The 23,836-nt window shown below is 37.8% G+C and overlaps 2 protein-coding genes across 5 annotated transcripts in view; one reads left to right on the top strand and one right to left on the bottom strand.

Annotated features, from left to right (window-relative positions):
* The window catches only part of LOC306638811 (organic anion transporter 7-like), a 39,703-nt gene extending 23,165 nt beyond the window's left edge, over window positions 1–16,538 (top strand). Inside the window, exons 5-10 of one of the 4 annotated variants that reach the window (XM_079102184.1) lie at window positions 5,589–5,712; window positions 11,982–12,097; window positions 12,588–12,802; window positions 14,328–14,436; window positions 15,390–15,438; window positions 16,364–16,538. In XM_079102184.1, the coding sequence (XP_078958310.1) occupies window positions 5,589–5,712; window positions 11,982–12,097; window positions 12,588–12,802; window positions 14,328–14,436; window positions 15,390–15,414 (589 nt within the window). In that variant the 3' untranslated portion in view covers window positions 15,415–15,438; window positions 16,364–16,538. Of the gene's footprint in view, window positions 1–5,588; window positions 5,713–11,981; window positions 12,098–12,587; window positions 14,109–14,327; window positions 14,438–15,234; window positions 15,439–16,363 lie in introns of those variants that run through there. The other 3 variants (XM_079102183.1, XR_013757564.1, XM_079102185.1) reach the window with 3 other exon arrangements.
* Window positions 16,539–18,677: 2,139 nt separating this feature from the next.
* LOC306638837 (ras-related protein R-Ras2-like) lies at window positions 18,678–20,742 on the bottom strand. The gene has a single exon (XM_079102233.1). The coding sequence runs from the start codon at window positions 20,724–20,726 to the stop codon at window positions 20,112–20,114; it is 615 nt and encodes a 204-aa protein (XP_078958359.1). The 5' UTR covers window positions 20,727–20,742; the 3' UTR covers window positions 18,678–20,111.
* Between the last annotated feature and the right edge of the window lie 3,094 nt (window positions 20,743–23,836).

The following is a 23,836-nucleotide window of genomic DNA, read 5'->3' as shown; positions in this document are numbered from 1 at the left end:
GATTTTTGTGCAGGGTGAGAGACAGGGGTTTAGTTTCATTCTGTTGCATTTGGATTTCCAGTTTTCCCAACACCATTTGTTGAAGAGGCTATCTTTTCTCCATTGCATATTTTTGACACCTTTGTCTAGCATGAGAAAATTGTATTTATTAGAGTTTGTGTCCATTTCCTCTATTCTGTACCATTGATCTACCTGTCTATTTTGGTGCCAATACCAAGCTGTTTTTGTTACTATTGCTTTGTAGTATAGTTGAAGTTCTGGTATTGTGATACCCACCGTTTCATTCTTCCTGCTAAGGATTGCTTTAGCTATTCTGGGTTTCTTATTCTTCCAGATGAATTTCATGATTGCTTGCTCTATTTCTGTGAGGTACATCATTGGGATTTTAATTGGAATTGCATTGAATCTGTAGAGCACTTTTGGCAGTATGGCATAACATCAACTTTTAGAATTCCTTTTCTGATATTTCCTTCATTTGGTGTCCATGGGACCAGATGTATTGTGAGCTATTTGGAGTGACTTGTTCCCTTACTTTTTCATATTGTTAGTATTCCTTAAGGAATAGTTATCTCTTTTACTTTTATATGAAGGACACTTTCTTATTTTATACTGTGGGTTGGGTGAATGCCTTGGTGTCTACATTTCACTCAATTAAACTTGCTAGTATGTCAAGTACAATGAGAGAACAGAGGTATTAATTTCAAGAAGTTACAGTCCTTCAGAACAACATACTCATAAATCTTTAAAAACTTATTACACATGTTCTCTAGAAGTCCACTAATCGAGTGATAAATGGGGGTCATTTTCTTTAATTGGTTGATAAATTAGTTAATAAGGAAAACAAAATTGTTTTAAAACTACCTTTGGCTTTGGACCTTTGTGTGGGTTATTACTCTGCACCCTAAATTCTCATATCCCTAGGGTTGAGTAGATAATGTTCTCAACTGGGCATCTGGATTTCTAACATCACCCCAGAATTCTACCCATAGGTCTTGGTAGCTGACCACTATGGGCAGATGGTGCATGGAAGGTTTCCTGTAGCTGTCCCCTCCATTGGTCACCAAATATGCAGTTTAAATTCTCTATCCCTGCATGTAATCCTGCCCACCTGTTCAATTTTCCTGTCTTTTTTAGCTCATCATTCACACCACAGGGCCCAAAGGGAGAGCAGGTTGCACTCCCCTCTGCTTCTGTCTTGAATCCCCCTGGATCTGCTATTCACCATAACTGTGTTGGAATCATGATTTTTCAGGCAAACTTCATATCTGAAGCACCAGCAGGGACAAAGTAGAAGTTTTTGCTAAAAATCTTGATGTCCTGTAGGAATGAGATTCAACTAAAAGTCCTCCAGTTGGATCTCCATCTCTGTTCTTCATTTACATGTTGAAAAACATGGAGCATATTTTAAACACCAGTTCACTCTGTAGTGTTTTTATCTGCTAAGTCTAAACTGCCTTTTACAGCTGTTTATGTGTCAAATTTGTCCACTGTGTTTCTCTTTCCCTTTGTGTTGTCCCTCTCTTTGTGGTGGCACAGCACCCCTGCTGCTGCCAGACTTTGGTGTGTTTACTTATATCCTTCATTCACAAACACCAGCATTTCTCGGCTTCTCTGAATCTCTGACAGACAGATACTCATTTATTCATTTATAATGATTTTCTTCATACACCCACCTTGTAATGAAGTAGTATTACTATTATTTCAATTCCAAGCAGCAAAGCAGCAGTGCCTGCTTACTCTACCCACCATCTTGGAACCCCTGAAAAATACTTTTTTTTTTTTTTTTTTGTTTTGTGAATTGAACCCATGGCCTTGTGCTTGCGAGGCAAACACTCTACCAACTGAGCTATCTCCCCAGCCCAACAATACATCCCTTTTGAAAAAGGGATGGATAATAGAAAAAATGAGGGGAAATGTTAAAAATTCCTAGAACCAAACAAGAACATACCAAATATCTGGGACACTAAGAATGCAGTTCCAAGAAGAACATTTATAGCTTTCAGTGCTTACATTTAAAAGACAGAAATATCCCAAATAAAAAAATCTAATGTTTCATCTCGAGGCCATAGACAACTAGGATCAAACTAATTCTATGTTCATTAGATGAAAGGAAATAATTAAAATATAAATTAATGAAACAAAATGAAAAAACCTAATTCAGTGAATCAATGTAATTAAGAGTTGTTTCTTTGGAAAGATAAACAAGACTGATAAACCCTTAGCCAAACCAATTATAAGAAAGAAAAGACTCCATAGCAACAAAATTAGAACGAATGGGGACATATAATTACAGATATTTCTGAAATATAGAGGATCATTAGGGACTATTTTGAAAACTTATTTTCTTATAAATTGGAAAATCTAGAAGGTGTTGACAAATTTCTAGAAACATGTGACTTACCCAAATTGAGCCAAGAGTTTATAGAAAAGCTAAGCAGATCAATAAAAAGCAATGAAATTGAAGCAACAATAAAAACCTTTCTGTCAAAGAAAATTCTGGGACCAGTTGGATTTTTGACTGAATTCCATGAGATCTTTAAAAAAGAAATATTCTCAATTCTCTCTAAATTGTTTCATGAAATAAAAAGGTGGGTAACATTTCAAATTTATTCCATGAAGCCAGTATCACCCTACTATTCCAAACAGGTAAGGAAAAATCAAGGAAAGAAAACTGCAGACCAACATCCTTGATGTATCTCATATCACATAAAGTGGACTTCAACCCAAAATTAATCAGAAGAAAGAAAGGTTATTTCATACTGCTAAGGGACCTACAGATTCAATGCAATCCTCATCAAAATGCCAATGACATCTTCACAGCTAGAAAAATACAGTCCTAAAATTCATAATGAAGAATAAAAGACTCAGAATGGCCAAAGCAATTCTGGGCAATAAGAGCAATGCTGGAGGCATCACAGCACCATCAAATCATATAACAGAGCTATAGAAACAAAACCAACATGGAACTAGCATAGAAACAGACATGAAGACCAATTAGGCAGAACAGAAGACACAGAGACAAATCCACATAGATGCAGTTATGATCTTTGACAAAGGTGCTGAAAATATACAGTGGAGAAAAATAACCTTTTGAACAAATGGTGCTGGGAAAGCTGGACAGTCATGTGTAGAAGGATGAAATTAGATCCCTACCTCTCATCCTATATAATAGTCAAGTCAGAGTAGCTCAAGGACATAGAAATTAGACCAGAAACTCAGCAATTGCTGGAAGAAAACATGAGGTCAACATTCCAATGTGTTGGTGCAGGTATTGACTCCTATAGCATAAGAAATAAAACAAAGAATCAATAAGTGGGGTGGTATCAAATTAAAAAAACTTGCAGAGCACAGGAAACAAGAACATGAATAGAGAGCTTGCAGAATAGGAGAAAATATTTGTCAGCTACTCTTCTTACAGGGAATTAATATTCATAATACATAAAGAACCCCCAAAAACTTAACATCAGAAAAATGCATGATCAATAAATGGGTAAGAGAACTAAACTGACATTTCTGAAAAGAAGAAATGCAAATACATAAAAAGTTCAAAATCCTTAGTAATCATTGAAATGCAAATCAACACTGCACTGGGATTTCATCTCACTTCAGTTAGAATAGCAATCATCAGTATACAAATAACAATGCTGATGAGGATGTGGGGGAAAGGTACACTTATACAATGTTGGTGTAACTGTAGATTCATACAAACACTGTGGACAGAAGTATGGAGTTTCCTCAAAGACTAGAAATGGAATCACCATGTGACTTAGATATTCCACTCCTTGGTATTTATCCACAAGAACTAAAATCAGCATACTATAGTGATACATGCATACCCATATTTATAGCAACACAATTAACAATAGCCAAGTTATGGAACCATCCTAAATGTCCATCAATAGATAAATAGATGAAGAAAATGTGGTATATATACAAAATGGTATTTTACTCACATATTAAAAAATGAAATTATGTCATTTGCGGGTAAATGGATGGAACTGGAGATCATCAAGCTAAGTGACCTAAACCAGACTTAGAAGATCAAGGGTCAAATTTTTTCTCTCATATGCAGAAGTGAGAGAGAAAAAAAGGAATAAAAGAGGGATCTCATAAATATAAGTGAGATCAAGTGGAAGAAAATCTAAAGGTAATGCAAGGGGAAGTAGGTACTAGGAAATGAAATCAACCAAATCATGATAAATTGAATAAATTTATTGAATAAAATTGAATAAATTGATCAAATTATGCTATGTGCATGTCTGACTATGTCACAATGAACCCCAGTATTGTATATAATTATAATGAATTGATAAAATCATAAAAATTTTAAGTTTTAGTTTGACTCTGCCACTTCCATTCTTAGGAACTTGAGAAAATTAGTATTATTTTTAGTACAATTTATGGTAACAGAACACTGGTATGCTCTATGCCTGTACTTTTTTGATTGAAATTACATAGTTACTATGAAGGTGCTTGACAAAAACTAAAAGTATTGAATGAATCTAAAACAATGAAACAATAAAAGCATTTTCTATCACAGAGGAGAGCACCTGGAGATTAGGTAGCCACCACTCTGCCATGTATTTGTGTGTATGGCTTTGCAAAAAAAAAAGCCCAGAGATTTGAGCAATTTTCATCCATGGAATTGATAAAGAATGAGAGAAAGAAGAAATTTCCTTCCTTATGTACTTTTTTTGCGTTTTTGTATTTGAAATGCCATTTTTGTATTAGAGCAGTACAGTTAAGAATAGTAATTGGGTTCATCTAGACAAAATCATACATGAATACCTCCGGAGCTCTTTAATGAAGGAGCAGCACTGTTTCTCCAGTTGGAAAGTGTAGGCAGACTGGACACCTTATCTCATTTGTTCCATGACTCTTCTTCCTTTCCTCTCTTTAGAAAGCCTTAAAACAGGCTTTGATGTTCCTCCTCCCAAGAGGCTGGTCCAGGGAGAAGGCCTGTTTGGTGAGAAATGACTCCCAGAGAGATGATTACAGATTAATAGAGTGAGATGAGTTCAGGCAGACAAGAGGGTGTGCCCTCTGGTGCACTCATCCATGATGTCAATCACCTTCATAACAAACCTGCAACCTGGGTGGTGTCATTGTTCCCGTTACAGGGATGAGAGCATAGAAGCAGATGAAGCTGCTTGTGTATGCAGACTCCATCACAGTGGTAGGAACGGGAGTGCTTCTAGTCAGTATGGGACCTTCAATAAGCAAAATTATTTTGGGGTGCTTATTTTAGGAAAAGAACACTGTATGAGTAAGTATTTCTCATGCCCTTACAAGGAACTTGGAGAAGGTCTGAACATCTAAGTGCCCCTCATGCTCCAGTGCTCTGAGCTCCATAGTCAATGTGTATCCAACCAAGAGGGGAACTGATAGGGCTCATGTCTGCCTTCCCAGCTTGCAGGCGTACTGCATGCAGGCATCATTTCCCCCTGGCCCAGTTATGGTACCAGGCAACATGACAGCATGTTTCTCAACTTAACTTAGTAAGTGGTAGGTATTTGATTGAAGGAGAATGAAGGCATTGTGGAAAATACCATGTGAGAGTTGACTACACTTCCATCATCTTTGATCAGGTGGGTGTCAGAGTCAGCTCGGTGGCTGATTATCAACAACAAACCTGAGGAGGGCTTACAGAAACTTAAAAAAGCTGCACGGGTGAATGGAATGGAGACTTCTGCAGACGCCCTAACCATGGAGGTGAGCAGGATGGGAGGTGCTTATGAGACAGAGAAGACACAGCCTGACATGCTATTAAATGGTTTCCAAAGAGGCAATATGCTGTCACTGAAAAGTCTGGACACAGACATTTTATTCAGAGGAGACAAAGAGCCTTGATTTTTAAACTATTGCCCCTCAAACTCAATGCAGACATCTCTCCCTTCACAGGATTTTATTCTTTATATTTGATTACTATTTACATTGACAGATAACACTGTATGTTTTTACCTTTATAACATGATGTTTTGAAGCATATATACAGGGTGGAATGATTAAATATAGCCAATTAATAGATGCATTACCTAACATTTTTGCAGAAAGAGCAAATAACATCCACTTTACATTTTTAAAAGAGTAGAGTATATTGTCATTGATGTTAGTATAGTTATGTCATCTTTGACCAAAATCTCCTCATCCCCTTCTTCCTCCTCACCCCCAGTCACCTCAGCCTCTGGAAATCATCATAATTTCTACTTTTATGAGATCAACTTTCTTAGATGCTACATATAGTGAGATTATATGGCATTAATCTCCTGCTTCTGGCTCACTTCACTTCAAGTAATGTCCCCCATGTTCACTCTGTTGTCACAAGCAACAGCACTCATCCTTTCACATGAATGAGTAGTATTCCACCTCTGTAGACAGATACTTCTCTATACGCTCTAGAGTTATATCTTAGCAAACTAACATGTTAGTCAGCTTTTTGTGGCAGTGACCAGAATACCTGACAAGAACAATTTCATGCAAGGAGAAGTTTATTTTGGGCTCAGAGTTACAGAGATCTCAGTCCATGATCAGCTGACTCTAAAGGTCTGGTCCAGAGGTAGGATGGAGCATCCTTTGCAGAAGGGCATTGCAGAGGAAGGCTGTGTACTTTATGGTAACCAGGAAAACAATATCAAGAAGGAGTCAAAAACAAAACATATAATTCCCAAGGTATGTTGCCAGTGACCCATTTCCTCCAGCCACACCTCACCTTCCGACAACTTACCACTTTGTAATCCATTCAAATTTTTAAATCATTCAAAAGGATTAATCCACTGGCTAGGGTATGATTCTCATAATCTAATCATTTCACCTCCCACACATTTCATCACCTCACACAGGAACTTTGGGGGGACCCCTCATAATCCAAACCATAACAACCAATAAAAAGTTTAAATGTCACAAGTCAAAAATGCATTTAATAATTTAACTTACCGAATATCTTGGCTTAGCAACACAGTACCTGATGGAGTATTGGTTGTTACCCTAAAGATCATGTGGCTGGTGGGAACTGTGGCTCGCTGCAGATGCCTAACATGTTGAATGAATATCATGCAGTATCCCACTGGAAAAGATAACAATTCAAAGTGTAGTTTCTATAGAAAGTATATTGCTTTTGCATCCTGATAAAGTTGAATCATCTTCAGTTGTGATATGATCAAGTTTATTTATTCACTCATCCTGTTTTTATTTATTTATTTTAATATTGGGAATTAAACTAAGGGGTACTTTACAAGTGAACTACACCCCAATCATTTTCTTTTTATTTAATTAATTAATTAATTTTTTTAACATTTTCTTTTTTTTATTGTAAACAAATTTTTAAAATATGGAACACTTCACAAATTTTTCTGTCATCCTTGCGCAGGGGCCATGCTAATCTCTGCATTGTTCCAATTTTATATATGTGCTGCCAAAGGGAGCACTATTTTGAGACAGGGTTTAAGTTGTTGAGGCTAGCCTTAAACTTATGATCCTCCTGACTCAGCCTCCTGGTTTGCTTGGATTATTGGCATGCACCATCATGCCCAACCTATTTACTCACCTATTGGCGAACACTTAAGTTGGATTCCATATCTTGGCTATGATAAATAATGATTCTATAAACATGTGAATACAAATGTCTCATTGACACACTAATTTCATTTCCTTTGGAAATGTACTCTGAATATAGCAATTCTATTTTTATTTTTTTAAAGAAACTCTATACTATTTCCCATCATGATTGCATTAATTTGTATTTCGATAAACAGTGTGCAAGGGTTCCCGCTTGTTCACATTCTTATCAACAGTGGTAATCCTTTGATTTTTTGATAATAACCATTCTAAGTGGGGAGAGGTCAATATATCATTGTAATTATTTTTTCTGATGTTACGGATTGAACCCAGCATTGCTCCATCACTGAGCTATATCCTCAGTATCTCCTCCATTTTCTTATTTTGAGAGAGTGCTCACTCAATTGCCCAAGCTCAATTGCCCAATTCTCCTGCCTCAGCCTTCTTAGTGGCTGGGCTTACAAGCACATGCCGCCATGCTGTGCTTCATTGTAAGACTGATGTGCATTTACTGCATGTTTAGTGATAGTGAGTATTTTTTTTTGTACCTATAGACCATTCACAGGTATTCCTTTGAGAGGTATCTGTTCAGATCTTTTGCATAATTTTTAAAAAAGCAATGGTTCCCACTCCCACTCCTGACTGCTCATAAGAATCCCTGTGTGTATGTGTTGGGGAGGGGGATGCTGGAGCTGTATTTTGAAGTGTTACAGATGGTTTGAAGATTGTTTTCCCATTTTAATATCAGATTGGTTTTATTATTTTTTTTCCATTCAATTTTGGCTATTGAATCATTTGAGTTCCTTATACATATTGGAGAAAAATGACTTGCCAGAAGCATAGTTGACAAATATCTTCCTCCCTCTGTATATTGGTTCTTCACTATGTTCCTTGCTTCCTTTTCTGTGCAGAAATTTTTTAGTTTGACCTAATCCTACTTGTTAAGTTTGACTTTTGTTTCCATTTGAGGTCTCCACTAAAAATTCCTTGCCCTCATGGAGCTTTGTCCCATGTTTTCTTCTAGTAGTGTAATGGTTTGGGGCCTTCCATTTAAGTCTTCCACCTGTTTGGGGTTGATGTCCCTATGTGGTGAAGACATGGGTTTGACTTCCTTCTTAAGCATGTGAGTATCCAGTCTCCCTAGCCATTTATTGAAGAGAATTTTTCTTCTCCAGTTTGTATTCTCAGCACCTTTGTTGAAAATGAGTTCACTGGAAATATGTGGATCTATTCCTGGGCTTTCTGCTCTGCTTCACTGGTCTGAGTCTGTATTCTTGCCAGTACCATGGTGCTTTGATCACTATGGCTTGGTGGTATATTTTGAAGTCAGGTGGTGTGATACCTCCAGCTTTGTTTCTAGATTTTTGTGTTTGTTTGGTTTGGTTTTTGTCCCCCCCCCCTTTTTTTTGGTTATTCAAGATCTTTCCTGTTTTCAAAATATTTTGGAAATTTATTTGGAAAAATATTTTTCTGTTTCTGTGAAAAATGTCATTGATATTTTGATAGAGATTACATTGAGTCTGTGGCTAGTTTTGGAGAATATGAACATTGTAACAATGTTAATTCTTCTAGTACATGAACACAGGACATATAGCTATTTATTTGTGTTTTTTTCAATTTGTTTCACAAATGTTTTATAATTTTCATTGTGCAGATTTTGCACTTTCATGGTTAAATTTATTCCTAGATACTTTTCTCTGTAGCTTCTATAAATGTAATTATTTTCTTGACTTCTTTTATTTACATACTTTATTATTATTTATAGAAATAATACTAATTTTTGCATGTTGATTTTATATCATGCACGTTTACTGAATTTGTTTATGACTTCTAGCAGCTTTTTGATAGAGTTATTAGCATTTTCTCCCTATAAGCTCAGGTCATTTGCAAGCAGGGTAATTTAACTTCTTTTTTCCCGATTTGGATTCCTTCTATTTCTTTTTCTCTCCTGATTACTCTGAGTACTTCCAGTGCTATACAAAATAGAAATGGTAGACTGGCATCCCTGTCTTGTTCTAGACATTGCCAAGAAAGCTTTCAGCTTCCTTGACACCAATCAGTGTAATGTTAGCTGTGAGTTTCTCACAAATGGCCTTTCCTCTGTTGAGGTATGACTCTTATATACCTAATTTGTTGAAAGTTTTTATGGTGAGAGAATGCTGAATTTCATCTGATGCTTTTCCTGTACCCTCTTATTACTGATTTTGCTGTATTCCATAAGTTGTTTTTATCTTGTTTCTATTTTCTATTGTCTTGAAATATGGACATGTCTTAAGAAAGACACAAAGGGAAGCCCTATGTGAAAAAATGCTTAGTATCACTAAAAATCAGGGAACTAGTAATCAAAACCACATTGAGATATTACCTTTTACCTATTAGGACAGGTATTATTAAGTCAAGGACAAATAATGGTGAGTATGGGGAGAAAAAAAGAACCCTTGTGCATACAGTTGATAATAATGTAAATTGATTCTACCACTATGAATAACAATATGGAAATTCCTCAAAAACTTAAATAGAATTATTTGATCCACCAGCCCCACCTCTTGGTATATATCTGAAGGAATTCAAATTTGGATCTCAAGGAGATATCTGCATTCCCATGATTGTTGTGGAAATACATGAGATGAGTAAGTTCTAGAAAACCACTGAAAAGCATGGTGACAATAACAAACAATTCTGTGTGTTCTTAAAAACTTTCTAAGTTTCTAAACAATAAAAATGAATACAGAGGGCAGGAAGAAATTTTTAAGGGGTAGGTTTTGGTGACAAGTATGCAGTTATGTCCCAAATCATTAGGATGCCTTGTTAAATATGGGCAGCTTTAAAATATTAGTTATATATTAATAAAGTAATTTGTGGAGCAAAAAATAGATATGATTATGTTCCCAAACAGCCCAAACAGCCCAAAGCTCGGTTGATCAGTTTTATTTCTCTACTGGTTCTTGAATGTCAGCTCACTAGGCTTCCAAATGCATTCTGCCTTGGGTCTGTGCCTTTTGCCCTCCTTCCCATATCTTTTTTCCTTCCTGGCACTTCCTTTCTGAGCATATTTCATGATTCCCCATGACAAATCCTTTGACAGATAGGGGACAAAAACTTTTACAACTCCTGTCTTCAGAAATATCACCAACCCTCACCAGGTCCGTGGGCTTGATAAAGCCCCTGAGCAGTTAAGTAAGGGAGCAAAGTGAATTCCAAGGCTGGAAACCTAACCAAAATGTAGGGATGGAGGCTCTGAATGCATCTTGAAAGTTGTAGTGTCTGAAATGTGTCATTCACTACAGCCCTCATCTGACATGGGTTTAGGTCTTCCTGGGGCCAATTCTGATAAACCATAATAAAAATGGACAGTAGTCACGGGTTTATGTTTGGGATGCATCCCCATGATTGCCTCTCTAACATAAGCATAAATTCTGCATTCTGCTGCTGCAGCTAGGGATAGAAACTGTAGGGCAATTCCTGGTGGTGTAGGGCTCCTCAGACAGGGGAGTGGGTCCAATTCTCAGAATTCCCTTCATCAGGAATGCTTTCTGATGACCTTTAGAGTATTTTTGCATTTGTAGAGGAGGCATGACAATGGAGTTAGTATGTCTGAATAACTAATGAATTAACAAGTAGAAGTGTTCTGCTAGAAGTAGTTTGATATGCACATTTATAACCTACTAAATGGCCTAGAAAATGTTTGGGAGAAAGGAATTATTGTTTTGTTTGTTTTCCTACTTCTCTTGATCCTGATTCTTTTATTTCTTCTTTCAATGACAAGGAAATTGAGGTATAGAAATATCAGTCACCTTGCCCAGGGTATACCACTAGTAAGTAGCATGGCAAATGTAGCACTTCAGTATAAAACCAAGTCTGAGTTTAACTCAAATTAAACAAAGACATCCCCTGATTCCAAACTCAAGTTTAATTTCAGACTCCTCTTTCATGGAGACACAACATGCAATGTATTCTACAAACTAGGACAACTCAAAAACTAAAATAAAAAATAAAAAAATAAAAAAAAAACATTAATTACCAGGAAATAATTTTTCTTCCTGAGACAAGAAATCTGTATTCCTTCCATTATTAAGTAGTGGAGAACAAAACTCCATCACCAACTCTTCTATAGCCCTCTGGTATGAATGGGGATTTGAATTGTAATCTCACAAACTCATCACTTGGTTTCCTTCCTCATATAAATCTCTAACATACACTCTCTTTTCAATGCTCTATAGTTCTCTCTAATTTCTTCTTAATATGTCCTCCTTGCACAATTTCCTCCTGAGTTCTATCATACCACTTCTATGCCTGCCATGTTTTCAATGTCTATATTTTCCAGTAGATAGGATAGTTATCGACCTTATCCTCTGTGTGTGCTCAGTGCATCCACAATACCTGTCATTTTCTGACAACTGAACAAGTTGTCTCTTTTATTATTGAAGGTTGTGAGATCCACTATGAAGGAGGAGCTGAAGGCAGCACAGAAAAAGCATTCTCTGTGTGACTTGTTCCGCACACCCAACCTGTGTAAACGGATCTGTCTCCTGTCCTTGATCAGGTAGGCTTCACACCATGTCTTAGAGAGTAGTGGAGAAGGAGTGTATTTCTTATTTCAATGTGAACAATATGTGGGGAGTACAGCTTTGGAGACAAAAGGTGAGGAGGACATAAAAAGCTTGCTATGACTGAAGTCAAAAGGTGAAGGAAAGACTGACACAGAACCATTGCACAGTGAGGAGTTCTGTTCATCATATCACACTGCCAGGTTCACACTGGAGACTGGTGCTGCAAACTTCAATCCTGTACAGCCTTTGTCCCTGATTTTCTTCATGGTTTACTTTTGTTTTAAGGGAGGTAATATTTGAAAGAGTGAATTACATAAAATATGCAACTTAATGAGTATTTATATAAGTAAAGATATATCCATCACTCGGATCAGAGCAGAAAAAACTCAGACACCAACAAATGACTGATCCAGTATTACCATCATCTAAAGACTTTAAGTGCTAACTCTTATGACATGTGTCTTACCTGTTTGTTTGCTACAGATTTGCAACTTGGCTACCCACTTTTGGCTTGATTATCCACCTCCAGCACCTGGGAAGCAATGTTTTCCTGGTCCAGATTCTCCTTGGTGCAGTCACCCTCCCAGCCAATTATCTTTCATTTTTGGCACTCAATTACAAGGGCCGTCGAATAAGCCATTTTATTTTCATGTCCATGCTGGGAATCTCCTTTCTGGCCAAAACATTTGTGCCTGAAGGTGAGGAAAGAGCACAGGGTAAAAAAGGAACTATCTTTCCCACTTTCCTGAGAACTTTTCTTGATGAACCTATAGGAATCACAAGAATTGGGTTCCAAGGGTTCCCTGACACCAGTTGGGCATTTAGGATAGATTCTGCCATTGAGTTGCTAGGAAAGCAGCTGAAGGCCTATACAGTTTGGCTCAGATAATGTAATTGTCATCATTATGGTCAAGAAATACCCAGAAACTGGTACCACTGAGTCCTGCATTTCTCTAGGTCAGCATACATCATTTTCTCATTGGACAAAGACACTTCCTTGCAAACATGTAGGACTAGACTCATCATTATGACCACACCATACTGTCACTTCTGCATGACTCTCTTATTACTTCACCTTCAGTGACAATTTTTCCTGAACTCTATTTGTCTATGCATGAGTCTCATCTTAGGTCACAAGAAAAGCAAAACTGGTTTTGGGAGTCATCTTGACTTAAAGAAATAAAATTCCTTATGTACAAGTAGAGAAGAGGTGTATAGCAGTGACAACATATCAATCACCATGCTTTGCTCAACTTCTTGTGTTGTAATGTGTTTTATAAAATCCCACATTGCTGGGCTCCACTACTCTCTCTCTCTCTCTCTCTCTCTCTCTTTCTCTGGTTCCAGAGATTGAACCCAGAGACACTTAACAACTGAGTCACATTCCTAGCCTGTTTTATTTTTAGACAAGTTCTTGCTAATTTGCTTAGGACCTCATAAAGTTGCTAAGGCTGGCTTTGAACTCATAATCCTCATGCCTTAGCACCCTTAATCACTGGGATTACAGGCACACACCATCATGCCTGGCTATAGGCTCCACTCCTCTTGAATGTGAACAATGATGTTAGTTTACTGGCCTGTAATGAAGTCCACTGGAAAGTTTAAAGCTCTTATGAGATTTTCTTTTAATTGAGTAGAAAACTGATTCTATGAAAGGTTCCTTCAGTGATTTCCAATGTATGATATGTTTTTCATAACAGAATCTTTACTCTTGAGTCTTAAAACATGGTTCTAGGTCAGGCTACTTTTCAGCTTGTCCATTAATATGGGATTCCTGTCCTTTTATGGCTGTCTTCTACAATCTGCACTTCATGTCAATACTAACCATGGACCATGGTTGGGAACTCCTTGAGTGCCTGGGTGAGGGGGGAATTACCCCCTAGTAATTCCCACATGACAGTCTTACCTTCCACATGAAGGGTAGAGGAGACTGGATGGATTAAGAAAGTGAGTTCCTCCTGCATTCAGCATCTTCTCTGCTTTTTTGACCAATCTTGGGGCAAGGTGAGTGAATACAACTATTCAGAACCTTTTATTCACCATAAACCAAACTATGCAGATAAGTCACATCTCTCAGTCACAAATTGCACCTCAGTGCAGTTTCTCCACAGTATACATTATACTGTAAAGATCTCCAATAAGGGTGTTTTCTGTTTGTAATTTGGGGGATGCAGATTCCTTCATCTCAGATTTCCTGACTCTTCTGGGTCTTCCTCTTTCCAGAAATGAGGACCATGCGTATAATTTTGACAACATTGGGAGGAGGACTTTCTTTTGCCTCTGTTTCCTGTTGTTTTACTCATACAAATGAACTGCTCCCCACCGTCATCAGGTACAAAGTCTCACAAGTTCCCTCTCAGAGTTAAAACATCCCTTTTAACTCAATGACTTATCAAGGGCAGAAAACAAAAGTAATAATGGTGATGATAACAATTATAGCCAGAGTTTCCCCAAAGTTATCTTTATGCTAGGTACTTGTAGGAGTGCTAACATACAATTCATGTACATGTCATGTATTCTTGGAGTCACCTAAATTAGAGATGCTAGTGTGCAATTCACAATAGTCAAGTTATGGAACCAGTCTAGGTGCCCATCAACAGATGAGTGTATAAAGAAAAAATGGTACATTTTACTCACTGGAGTGTTATCCAACCATAAAAAACAACAACATTATGTCATTTTCAGGTAAATGGATGTAATTGAGGAAGACCATGCTGAGTGAAATAAGCCAGACTCAGAAACTCAAGGGTTCAATGTTTTCCCATATGTGGAAGATAGAAAGAAAAAAGTGGGGAACATGAATTTTCATTAAAAGTGAAGGAAGACCTCTAGAGTAGAGAATGTGGATTGGATGAGAGAAACTGTATAAGTGAACTTGACCATATTATGTTCATATACAAATATATCACAACAAATCCTATTATTCTGTATAATTGTAATATACCAATAAAAATAAAATAAATGGGTAATGCAATAAAATAAGTGGGTAATAAAATAAAATATCATAAATGGGTAATGATATTTTTAAATGATAAAACATGTCCTAATAGTCTGTGAACTTGAGAAAAATTGCTAGCAAACCAAACAAAATTTCAAAAGATTAATTTTGCATTGTTGTTTGTGCTCAAAGGGCAACAGGTTTAGGAATCATTGGAGTTTGCGGAAGCTTGGGGGCAGCCCTGGCACCCCTGTTGATGATCCTGGAGACATATTCTGCACCCTTGCCCTGGATCATCTATGGAGCCTCCTCCTTCTTTTCTGGTCTTGCTGTCTTTCTCCTTCCAGAAACCAGGAATCAGCCTCTGCCTGACTCCCTCCAAGATATAGAGAAAGAGTGAGTGAACCCTCTCATGGTCCCTTAGAGGAGTCATGTGCCATAGGTCTGAGATGGGAAGATGGATTCCACTGGGGCCACTCTATCTCTGGCAAGCTTAGACCTACACCCTTTCCAAGTGATCAGTGCCTTTGGTTTAGTAAAAGCAATATCCTTTCACCAGTGATCTCAGATGTCCCCCTGAAGACCTCTAGATCATACAGACCATGTTTATCCAGCCTGTACCAGTAGTTTCCATGGTAAATGGTACAAAATTAGTTTTCCCCTGCCTTCCGCATCCCAGTGAGACACAGACTCCTGCAGGTATTTTACAAATATGCCCAATGTTAATGTCAAATAGCACTCTCGTGTCTTAATATAATGCAATCCACTGAAACAGCTGGTAAGCTGTCTGGCACTATCATTTCTTATAGGCTGGAGCTTTTCCCTGGTCACTGCAGAACCCAGGGGAGATCATGGACAGGACTAGAGCCCCTTCCACAGGTGACAATATATCTAAGGGAAGGAGTCTTTTTGTGTTGCCTGTGAGATTCAGTCCATCTGGTTTTCACTAGGTTTGAAAGTGTTCACAAAAGAGCAGAATGCAATGGTAAATAGAGGAATTACATAATGATGAAGGATTGGGGAAGGTTTTTAAACTTTGGTGTACTTCCCTGGTTTTTCCAAAGACAATTTCAGAGAATGACATGATACCCAAGGATGGCAGTAGAAACTATCTATCAAAGCTGCTTTCCAAATACTCCTAAGAAGGTTTGTCTTTTACTTCATATGATTTACTCAAATCCTCGGGCAAATGTCATGTTTTTTACCAAGGTCAGTGGGGAAAGGATCAGCCTGCTCTAAAGAATGCAGGACATACATTCTTTCTCTGTGTCCTTTCACGTTTGTGTTTATTTCATTGTGGTTTTTACCATATCTGTTCTAGGGGGAAAGTTTCCGGAAAAACGAAGCAGGAAGATCTCTCCATCAAAGTGACACGCTTCTAAGGAATTCCAGGAATTGACTCCTGATCAAAGAGCAAGAATAAGGAAGAAAAATCAAGATCACTCTTGGACTCTAGCAAAAAAATTGAAATAAATAAGTGCCATAGAAATAATAAATCCCATTTACAGTTGTGATACTAAGGTTTTGTATAAAATTTGATTCTTGCTTTTATTTCTTGTGCTTTGGGGGTCACGTTAAGGAAGTCTGGTCCTAAGCCAACATGATAAAGATTTGGACTACTTTTTCTTCTGATAGGTGCATGGTCTCTGGTCTGATTCCAAGGTCATTGATCCATTTTTATTGAGTTTTGTGCAGGGTGAGGAATAGGGGTTTAGTTTCATTCTGCTGCATATGGACTTCCAGTTTTCCCCACACCATTTGCTGAAGAGTCTATCTTTTCTCCATTTTTTGTTTTTGGCATCTTTGTTTAGTATGAGAAAACTGTATTTATGTGGATTTTTTTAATGTGTCCTCTGTTCTGTACCATTGATCTACCTGTCTATTTTGGTGCCAATACTATGCCTTTTTTCTTACTATTGCTCTGTAGTATAGTTGAAGTTCTGGTATTGTGATACCCCCTGCTTCACTCTTTCTGCTGAGGATTGCTTTGGCTATTCTGGTCTCTTATTCTTCCAAATGAATTTCATGATTGCTTTCTTTTTTTAAAATTTATTTTTATTGTAAACAAATGGGATACATCTTGTTTCTCTGTTTGTACATGATGTGGAGGCATACTATACCTTTACCTAGGGTAATAGTTCTTGATTCATTCTGTTATTTTTCCTTCCCCTCACCCCTCCCACCCCTCTTTTCCCTCTATACAGTCCCTCCGTCCTCCATTCTTGTCCCCCTCCCACACCCCATTATGTGTCATCATCTGCTTATCAGTGAGATCATTCGTCCTTTGGTTTTTGAGATTGGCTTATCTCACTTAGCATGATATTCTCCAACCGCATCCATTTGCCTTCAAATGCCATAATTTTATTATTCTTTATAGCTGAGTAATATTCCATTGTATATATGTACCACAGTTTCTTTATCCATTCATCAATTGAAGGACATCTAGGTTGGTTCCATAGTCTGGCTATTGTGAATTGAGCAGCTATGAACAATTGATATGGCTGTATCTCTGTAGTATGCTGATTTTAAGTCCTTTGGGTATAGGCCAAGGAGTAGGATAGCTGGGTCAAATGGTGGTTCCATTCCACGTTTTCTGAGGAATCTCCATACTGCTTTCCAGAGTGGCTGCACTAATTTGCATCCCCACCAGCAATGTATGAGTGTACCTTTTCCCTCACATCCTCGCCAACACCTGTTGTTGCTTGTATTCTTGATAATTGCCATTCTAATTGGGGTGAGATGGAATCTTAGGATAGCTTTTATTCACATTCTTCTTATTACTAAAAATGTTGAATATTTTTTCATGTGTCTGTTGATCGCTTGTAGATCTTATGTGAAGTGTCTGTTCATTTTCTTAGCCCATTTGTTGATTGGGTTATTTCTATTCTTGGTGTAGAGTTTTTTGAGTTCTTTATAGATTCTGGAAATTAGCACTCTATCTGAAGTATGAGTGACAAAAATTTTCTCTCACTCTGTAGGTTCTCTCTTCACATTGCTGATAGTGTCCTTTGCTGAGAGAAAGCTTTTTAGTTTGAATTAACTATCCCAGTTATTGATTCTTGCTTTTATTTCTTGTGCTATGGGACTCTTGTTAAGGAAATCTGATCCTACACTGACATGTTGAAGATTTGAACCTACTTTTCGTTCTATAAGATGCAGGGTCTCTGGTCTGATTTCAAGGTCCTTGATCCATTGTGAGTTGATTTTTGTGCAGGGTGAGAGACAGGGGTTTAGTTTCATTCTGTTGCATATGGTATTCCAATTTTCCCAGCACCATTTGTTGAAGAGGCTATCTTTTCTCCATTGCATATTTTTGGCACCTTTGTCTAGTATGAGAAAACTATTTATTTGGGTTTGGGTCCATGTCCTCTATTCTACCACTGATCTACCTATTTTGGTGCCAATGCCATGCCATTTTTGTTACTATTGGTTTGTAGTATAATTGAAGTTCTGGTATTGCGATACCCCCAGCTTCACTCCTCCAGCTAAGCATTGCTTTAGCTATTCTGGGTTTCTTATTCTTCCAGATGAATTTCATGATTGCTTGCTCTATTTCTGTGAGGTGCATCATTGGGATTTTAATTGGAATTGCATTGAATTTGAATAGTGCTTTTTGTAGTATGGCAATTTTTTTTTTTTCTTGTGATAACAGATCAACTTTAATTTCAGCACCTGAAGCTATCCAAGGGTATGCTCTATAAAGGTCATGGGACTGTTGTACACATTCAATAAAGTGACAACTGTGTAATACCACTTAGTATCTCAAAATCAGGAACATACTTTTGAATTGTTTAAACACAATCCACAGAATTAAAAACAAAATCAGAAGCCATCCACAGTTATACTAATTGTCAATTACAAGTTTTACAATTAATACTTGATATAACAGTCAATATATAGTAGGGGACACTGAAGGTAATTTCAGAGTCTCATCCAGTTGTATTCAATTGGGAAGGTTTCTTGAATGGGGATAAAACTGGCCAAAGATAGATACAACCAGGATCAGACCAGCAAGTAAAAGTTCTACCACAGTTTCTGTAGTTTCCACTTTTTTTTTTCTTTGTCGGTTAAAAGTGAACAGTGAGAATTAAATACTTATCTTTACATATACACAAGGTATGCTGTGAAAGCATATTTGCTTACAAACATATAAAAATACTTGTTAACTAGTTCGATAAGAAAATAATGTATAAAAGTATATAGCAAAAACATTAATCATCTCTGACTCTGGAAAGATCAATTCCATATTTTATATTACAGCAAACAAAAACAACTTTAGTTTTTTTTGAATCCCTTAACCAGAAATACTTGAAAAGGAAGACAGACAAAAATTATTCATTCTTACCTTAACATGGCTGTGAAAAGAGTTAAATTAAGAAACCAAGTACACATTGAGATGCCAAAGTCCAGAATGAGTCCAACCATTTGGCCACATAGAACACTATCATCTTCAAGAGGAGGAGTAATAACAGGCTTGATAAGTAGTTTTTAAACCATAAATACAATAGGCATTTTGGTATTTTGGCCACTGGAAAACAAAAGCTGTAGTATCAAGAAAGGTCTGAGATGTCTCACTTTTGTGGATTTCATTCAGTGTATTTAAGGTTAACTAAAGTTGACATCAAAATTTTTAAAGATAGGCAAAAAAATTCACATTTTTAAAAAGAAAAACCTCTCTATGCTTCTATTTAGAGTAACAGTAGGTAACATGATTCCAGAAGTTAAAAATTATTTCACAACCTATAACTTCAGCTTAGCAAACAGCTTTGGTTCCAAAACTAATTCATCCCTAAAATGTAAGCCCTTAAGAAAAGAATGTGTCTGTATATGTATACGTGTATTTAAAAATAATCAGATAATCTTTGAAGCAGCCTTAGTGTTTCCTTTAAATTGATCTGGAAAGAACCATTATATCAGCTTCATGGAAAGGAGTAGCCGGCTTCTTGGTCTAAGGCTAACACCGTGATCATTTGTCTAAGGCTAGAAAGGTACCAACATGATGTAAACCATAAGGAGAGAAGGAGATGAGGGCTTTTCCTGGCAGTTGGTAGCTAAAACTCAAGGGATTCTTAGAAAATGACACAATGGCAGCCTTTCTTGTCTTTTTCTTTCCGAGTTGGTTCTGGTGAAGGAGGACATTCTTGCTCTTGAAATTTCCTTATAACCCGGACAAGTTCATGAAAAGCTTGATCTACATTCATCCTAATCTTGGCCGATGCCTCCATGTATGTTACTTTAAATTGCCGTGCTAACTGCTGTCCTTCCTCCTGTGTTACCTGTCTTTGATGATCCAGGTCTGCTTTATTACCAATTAAAATCATTGGAAATTCATCACGATCCTTCACTCTGAGAATCTGTCTTTGAAACTTATAGATTTCTTCAAAACTGCCTCTGTCTGTGACTGAGAAGACCAACAGGAAGCCCTCACCAGTCCTCACATACTGTTCTCTCATGGCACCAAACTCTTCTTGTCCAGCTGTGTCTAAAATATCTAGCCGGGCTGCTCTGTCACCTATCACACACTGCTTTGTGTAGGAATCTTCAATAGTTGGATCATAATCTGTTACAAAATAGGACTGGATGAACTGGATGGTGAGCTCCGACTTGCCCACGCCGCCCCCGCCGACCACCAGGAGCCGGTGCTTCTCCTGGCCGGAGCCCTCTCGCCAGCGGGCCGCGGCCATGGGGACGCCGCGGAGCCCAGCCCGGCTGCGCCCCGCCGAGCCGCCGCCGCCGCCCGCCCGCCCGCCCTAGGCCCGGCTTCGGGGACGTGTGCGGACGGCGGGCTGCGGGCGGGGGTCCCGAGCGCCGGGAGCTGCCGGGAAGGACTCTCGGCGTGGCAGCCCGGGTCTGGGGCTGGCCGGGTGCCGCCGGAGGCGCGGAGGAGCGGAGTGAGTGCAGCGGCCAGGGGCGCGCTCCTCTATGCTTCTCCGCAGCGCCTGCCCAACGCAGCCTCCAGCGCCTCTACAAATGGCCGTCTAGTACGGCAATTTTGACAATACTAATTCTGACTATCCAAGAACATGGAGATCTTTCCATCTTCTATGTTTTTTTTTAAATTTTTTCTTTAGTGTTCTGTAGTTCTCATTGTAGAGATCTTTCACCTCTTTTGTTAGATTGATTTCCATGTATTTTATTTTTTGAGGCTATTGTGAATGGGGTAGTTTTCCTAAATTCCCTTTCATAGGATTCATCATTTATGAATAAAAATGCATTAGATTTATGATCATTGGTTTTATATCCTGCTACATTACTGAATTAATTTATAAGTTCTGCTCAGGAGAAAGTTTATTTCCTCATTGATGGATGAAATATTCTATATATGTCTGTTAAATTTGTTATTGATTGTGTTATTGAAATCTGTGGTTTCTTTGTTCAATTTTTTTTGAAGTTCTGTCCAGTGGTGAGAGAGGTGTGTTAAAATCACCTAGTATTATTGTGTTGTGGTGTATTTGGTTCCTGGAATTGAGAAGGATTTGTTTGATGTACATGGATGAGCCACTGTTTGGGGCACAAATATTTATGATTGTTACGCCTTGTTGATTGATGGTTCCCTTAAGCAGTATGAAATGTCCTTCTTTATCCCATCTAACTAATTTTGGCTTGAAGTCTGCTTTATCTGATATGAGGATGGATACCACTGATTTTTTACTGAGTTCATGTGCATGGTATTTTTTTCCCTCATTCTTTCACCTTTAGTCCGGGGGTATCTTTTTCTATGAGACTAGTCTCTTGAAGGCAGCATATTGTTGGGTATTTCTTTTTAATCCAATCTGCCATTCTATGTCTTTTGATTGATGAGTTCAGATCATTAACATTCAGAGTTATTATTGAGATATGATTTGTATTCCCAGTCAGTTTGGCTTAGTTTTGTTTTTTAACTTAACTCGATTTCTCCTTATTTGGCTATTCCTTTAGGGTAGTTTCTCCCTTTGCTGACCTACATTGTTGTTTTTCATTTCTTCCTCATGGAATATTTTGCTGAGAATGTTCTGTAGTGCCAGCTTTCTATTTGTAAGTTATTTTAGCTTTTGTTTTTCATGGAAGGATTTTATTTCATCTTCAAATCTGAAGGTTAGTTTTCCTGGGTATAGGATTCTTCATTGGCATCCATTTTCTTTCAGAGCTTGAAAAATGCTCTTACAGGCCCTTCTAGCTTTTAGGGTCCGGGTTGAGAAATCTGCTGATATCTGTATTGGTTTTCCCCTGAATGTAGCCTGATTTTTTCCTCTTGCAGTCTTTAAAATTCTATATTTATTTTGTATCTTAGGAATTTTCATTATAATGCGCCTTGGTGTGGTTCTGTTGTAATTTTGTACATTTGGTGTTCCTCAGCCTTTTGCATTTGACTTTGCATTTTATTCTTCAGATTTGGGAAATTTTCTGATATTATTTCATTGAATAGATTGCTCATTCCTTTGGTTTGTATCTCTGTGCCTTCCTCAATCCCAATAATGATTAAATTTGGTCTTTTCATGATATCCCATAGTACTTGGAGGTTCTATTCGTGATTTCTTACCATCTTCTCTCTTTGGTCAACTTGTTTTCAAGATTAAATATTTTGTCTTCAGTGCCTGAGGTTCTGTCTTCCAGGTGTTCTAGCCTATTGGTTATGCTTTCTATGGAGTTTTTAATTTTTTTATTGTTTCCTTCATTTCAATAATTTCTCTTTGTTTATTTTTCAGAATCTCTCTCTCTTGTTGAAATGATCCTTTGCTTCCTACATTTGCTCTTTTAACTGTTGTTTGGTGTCATCATTCATTACTTGCATTTACTCTCTTATATCATCATTTGCTTCTCTGATCATTTTAATTATGTACATTCTGAACTCCCTTTCAGACATTTCTTCTGCCATGCTATCATTGAATTTTTTCGATGTAACATCTAGGTTTGTATGGGACACTTTCTTCCCTTGTTTTCTCATATTGCTCATGTATCTTCGCCTCTAGAAGTACAAATCTGAGGTACTGCAGTTTCCCCCCATAGACTTACAGTGTCCCTGCAGGTTTCTAATAACTCACCTTGAAGTGAGTGATCAATATTAGCAGCACACCATACAAACAATATGCATCTTAACTCAAATAGTCCCTTTTTAAGATATTAATAATATTGTCTTAATAAACAGAGATAATGAGTTTCATTATTACCTACAGCTTAGCCAATAGGTTTGGAATAAGAACTATGATTTCTAAAGGTGGACATAGAGTATGGGGAGGGGCTTAGGATACAAAATTAATGAGATAAGAAGTGTGTCTATAGAGATACTATGACATAGGAGTAGTGAAAGTGGAATTAAAAGAAATTGGTTGTTAGCATGTGAGAAGGGAGAGAGTCTCCAAGGAGACAGATAAGAGGAAAATAAGATGAGAAAGAAAATAATGAGGATCCAAGATGGCAGACTACAGGGAGGCTGCATTCCTTGTCACTCCATAACTCTGGTTTCAAACAGAGGGTATCTGTTGCTTGGTGAGGCAGTTTTTGCTGCTTATTGATCCCCTGTTTACCCCATTTGTCTACTGTGACCACCTGCAGTCTGCCAGCATATCAACACCTTTTTTGAGTGCATATTGCTCACTGTCAGGCACCTATCATCTGCCATTTGCCTGCCTCTTCTCTGTCCATCACCTGCCTTATACCTATCCATTGCCCATTGCACGAGGTTCACCTCCTGATCGTCTGATGACAGCAAACTGATCACCGACTGCCAGTGGAGCACCAGCTGCCTGCTGTTGCCTGGAAGTTCACTGTGACAGTACTTGCAGGTTTGGTTACATGTGGCTGCCGCCATTTTGAG

This window comes from Sciurus vulgaris (genome assembly GCF_902686455.1).
Source record: "Sciurus vulgaris genome assembly, chromosome: 11".
NCBI lineage: Eukaryota > Metazoa > Chordata > Mammalia > Rodentia > Sciuridae > Sciurus > Sciurus vulgaris.
This window is presented reverse-complemented; position numbering and strand designations above follow the sequence as displayed.

Bases quoted from the DNA above. Each gene is read 5' to 3' on its own strand.
- LOC306638837 (XM_079102233.1), bottom strand. From the start codon at position 20,726: ATGGCCGCGGCCCGCTGGCGAGAGGGCTCCGGCCAGGAGAAGCACCGG.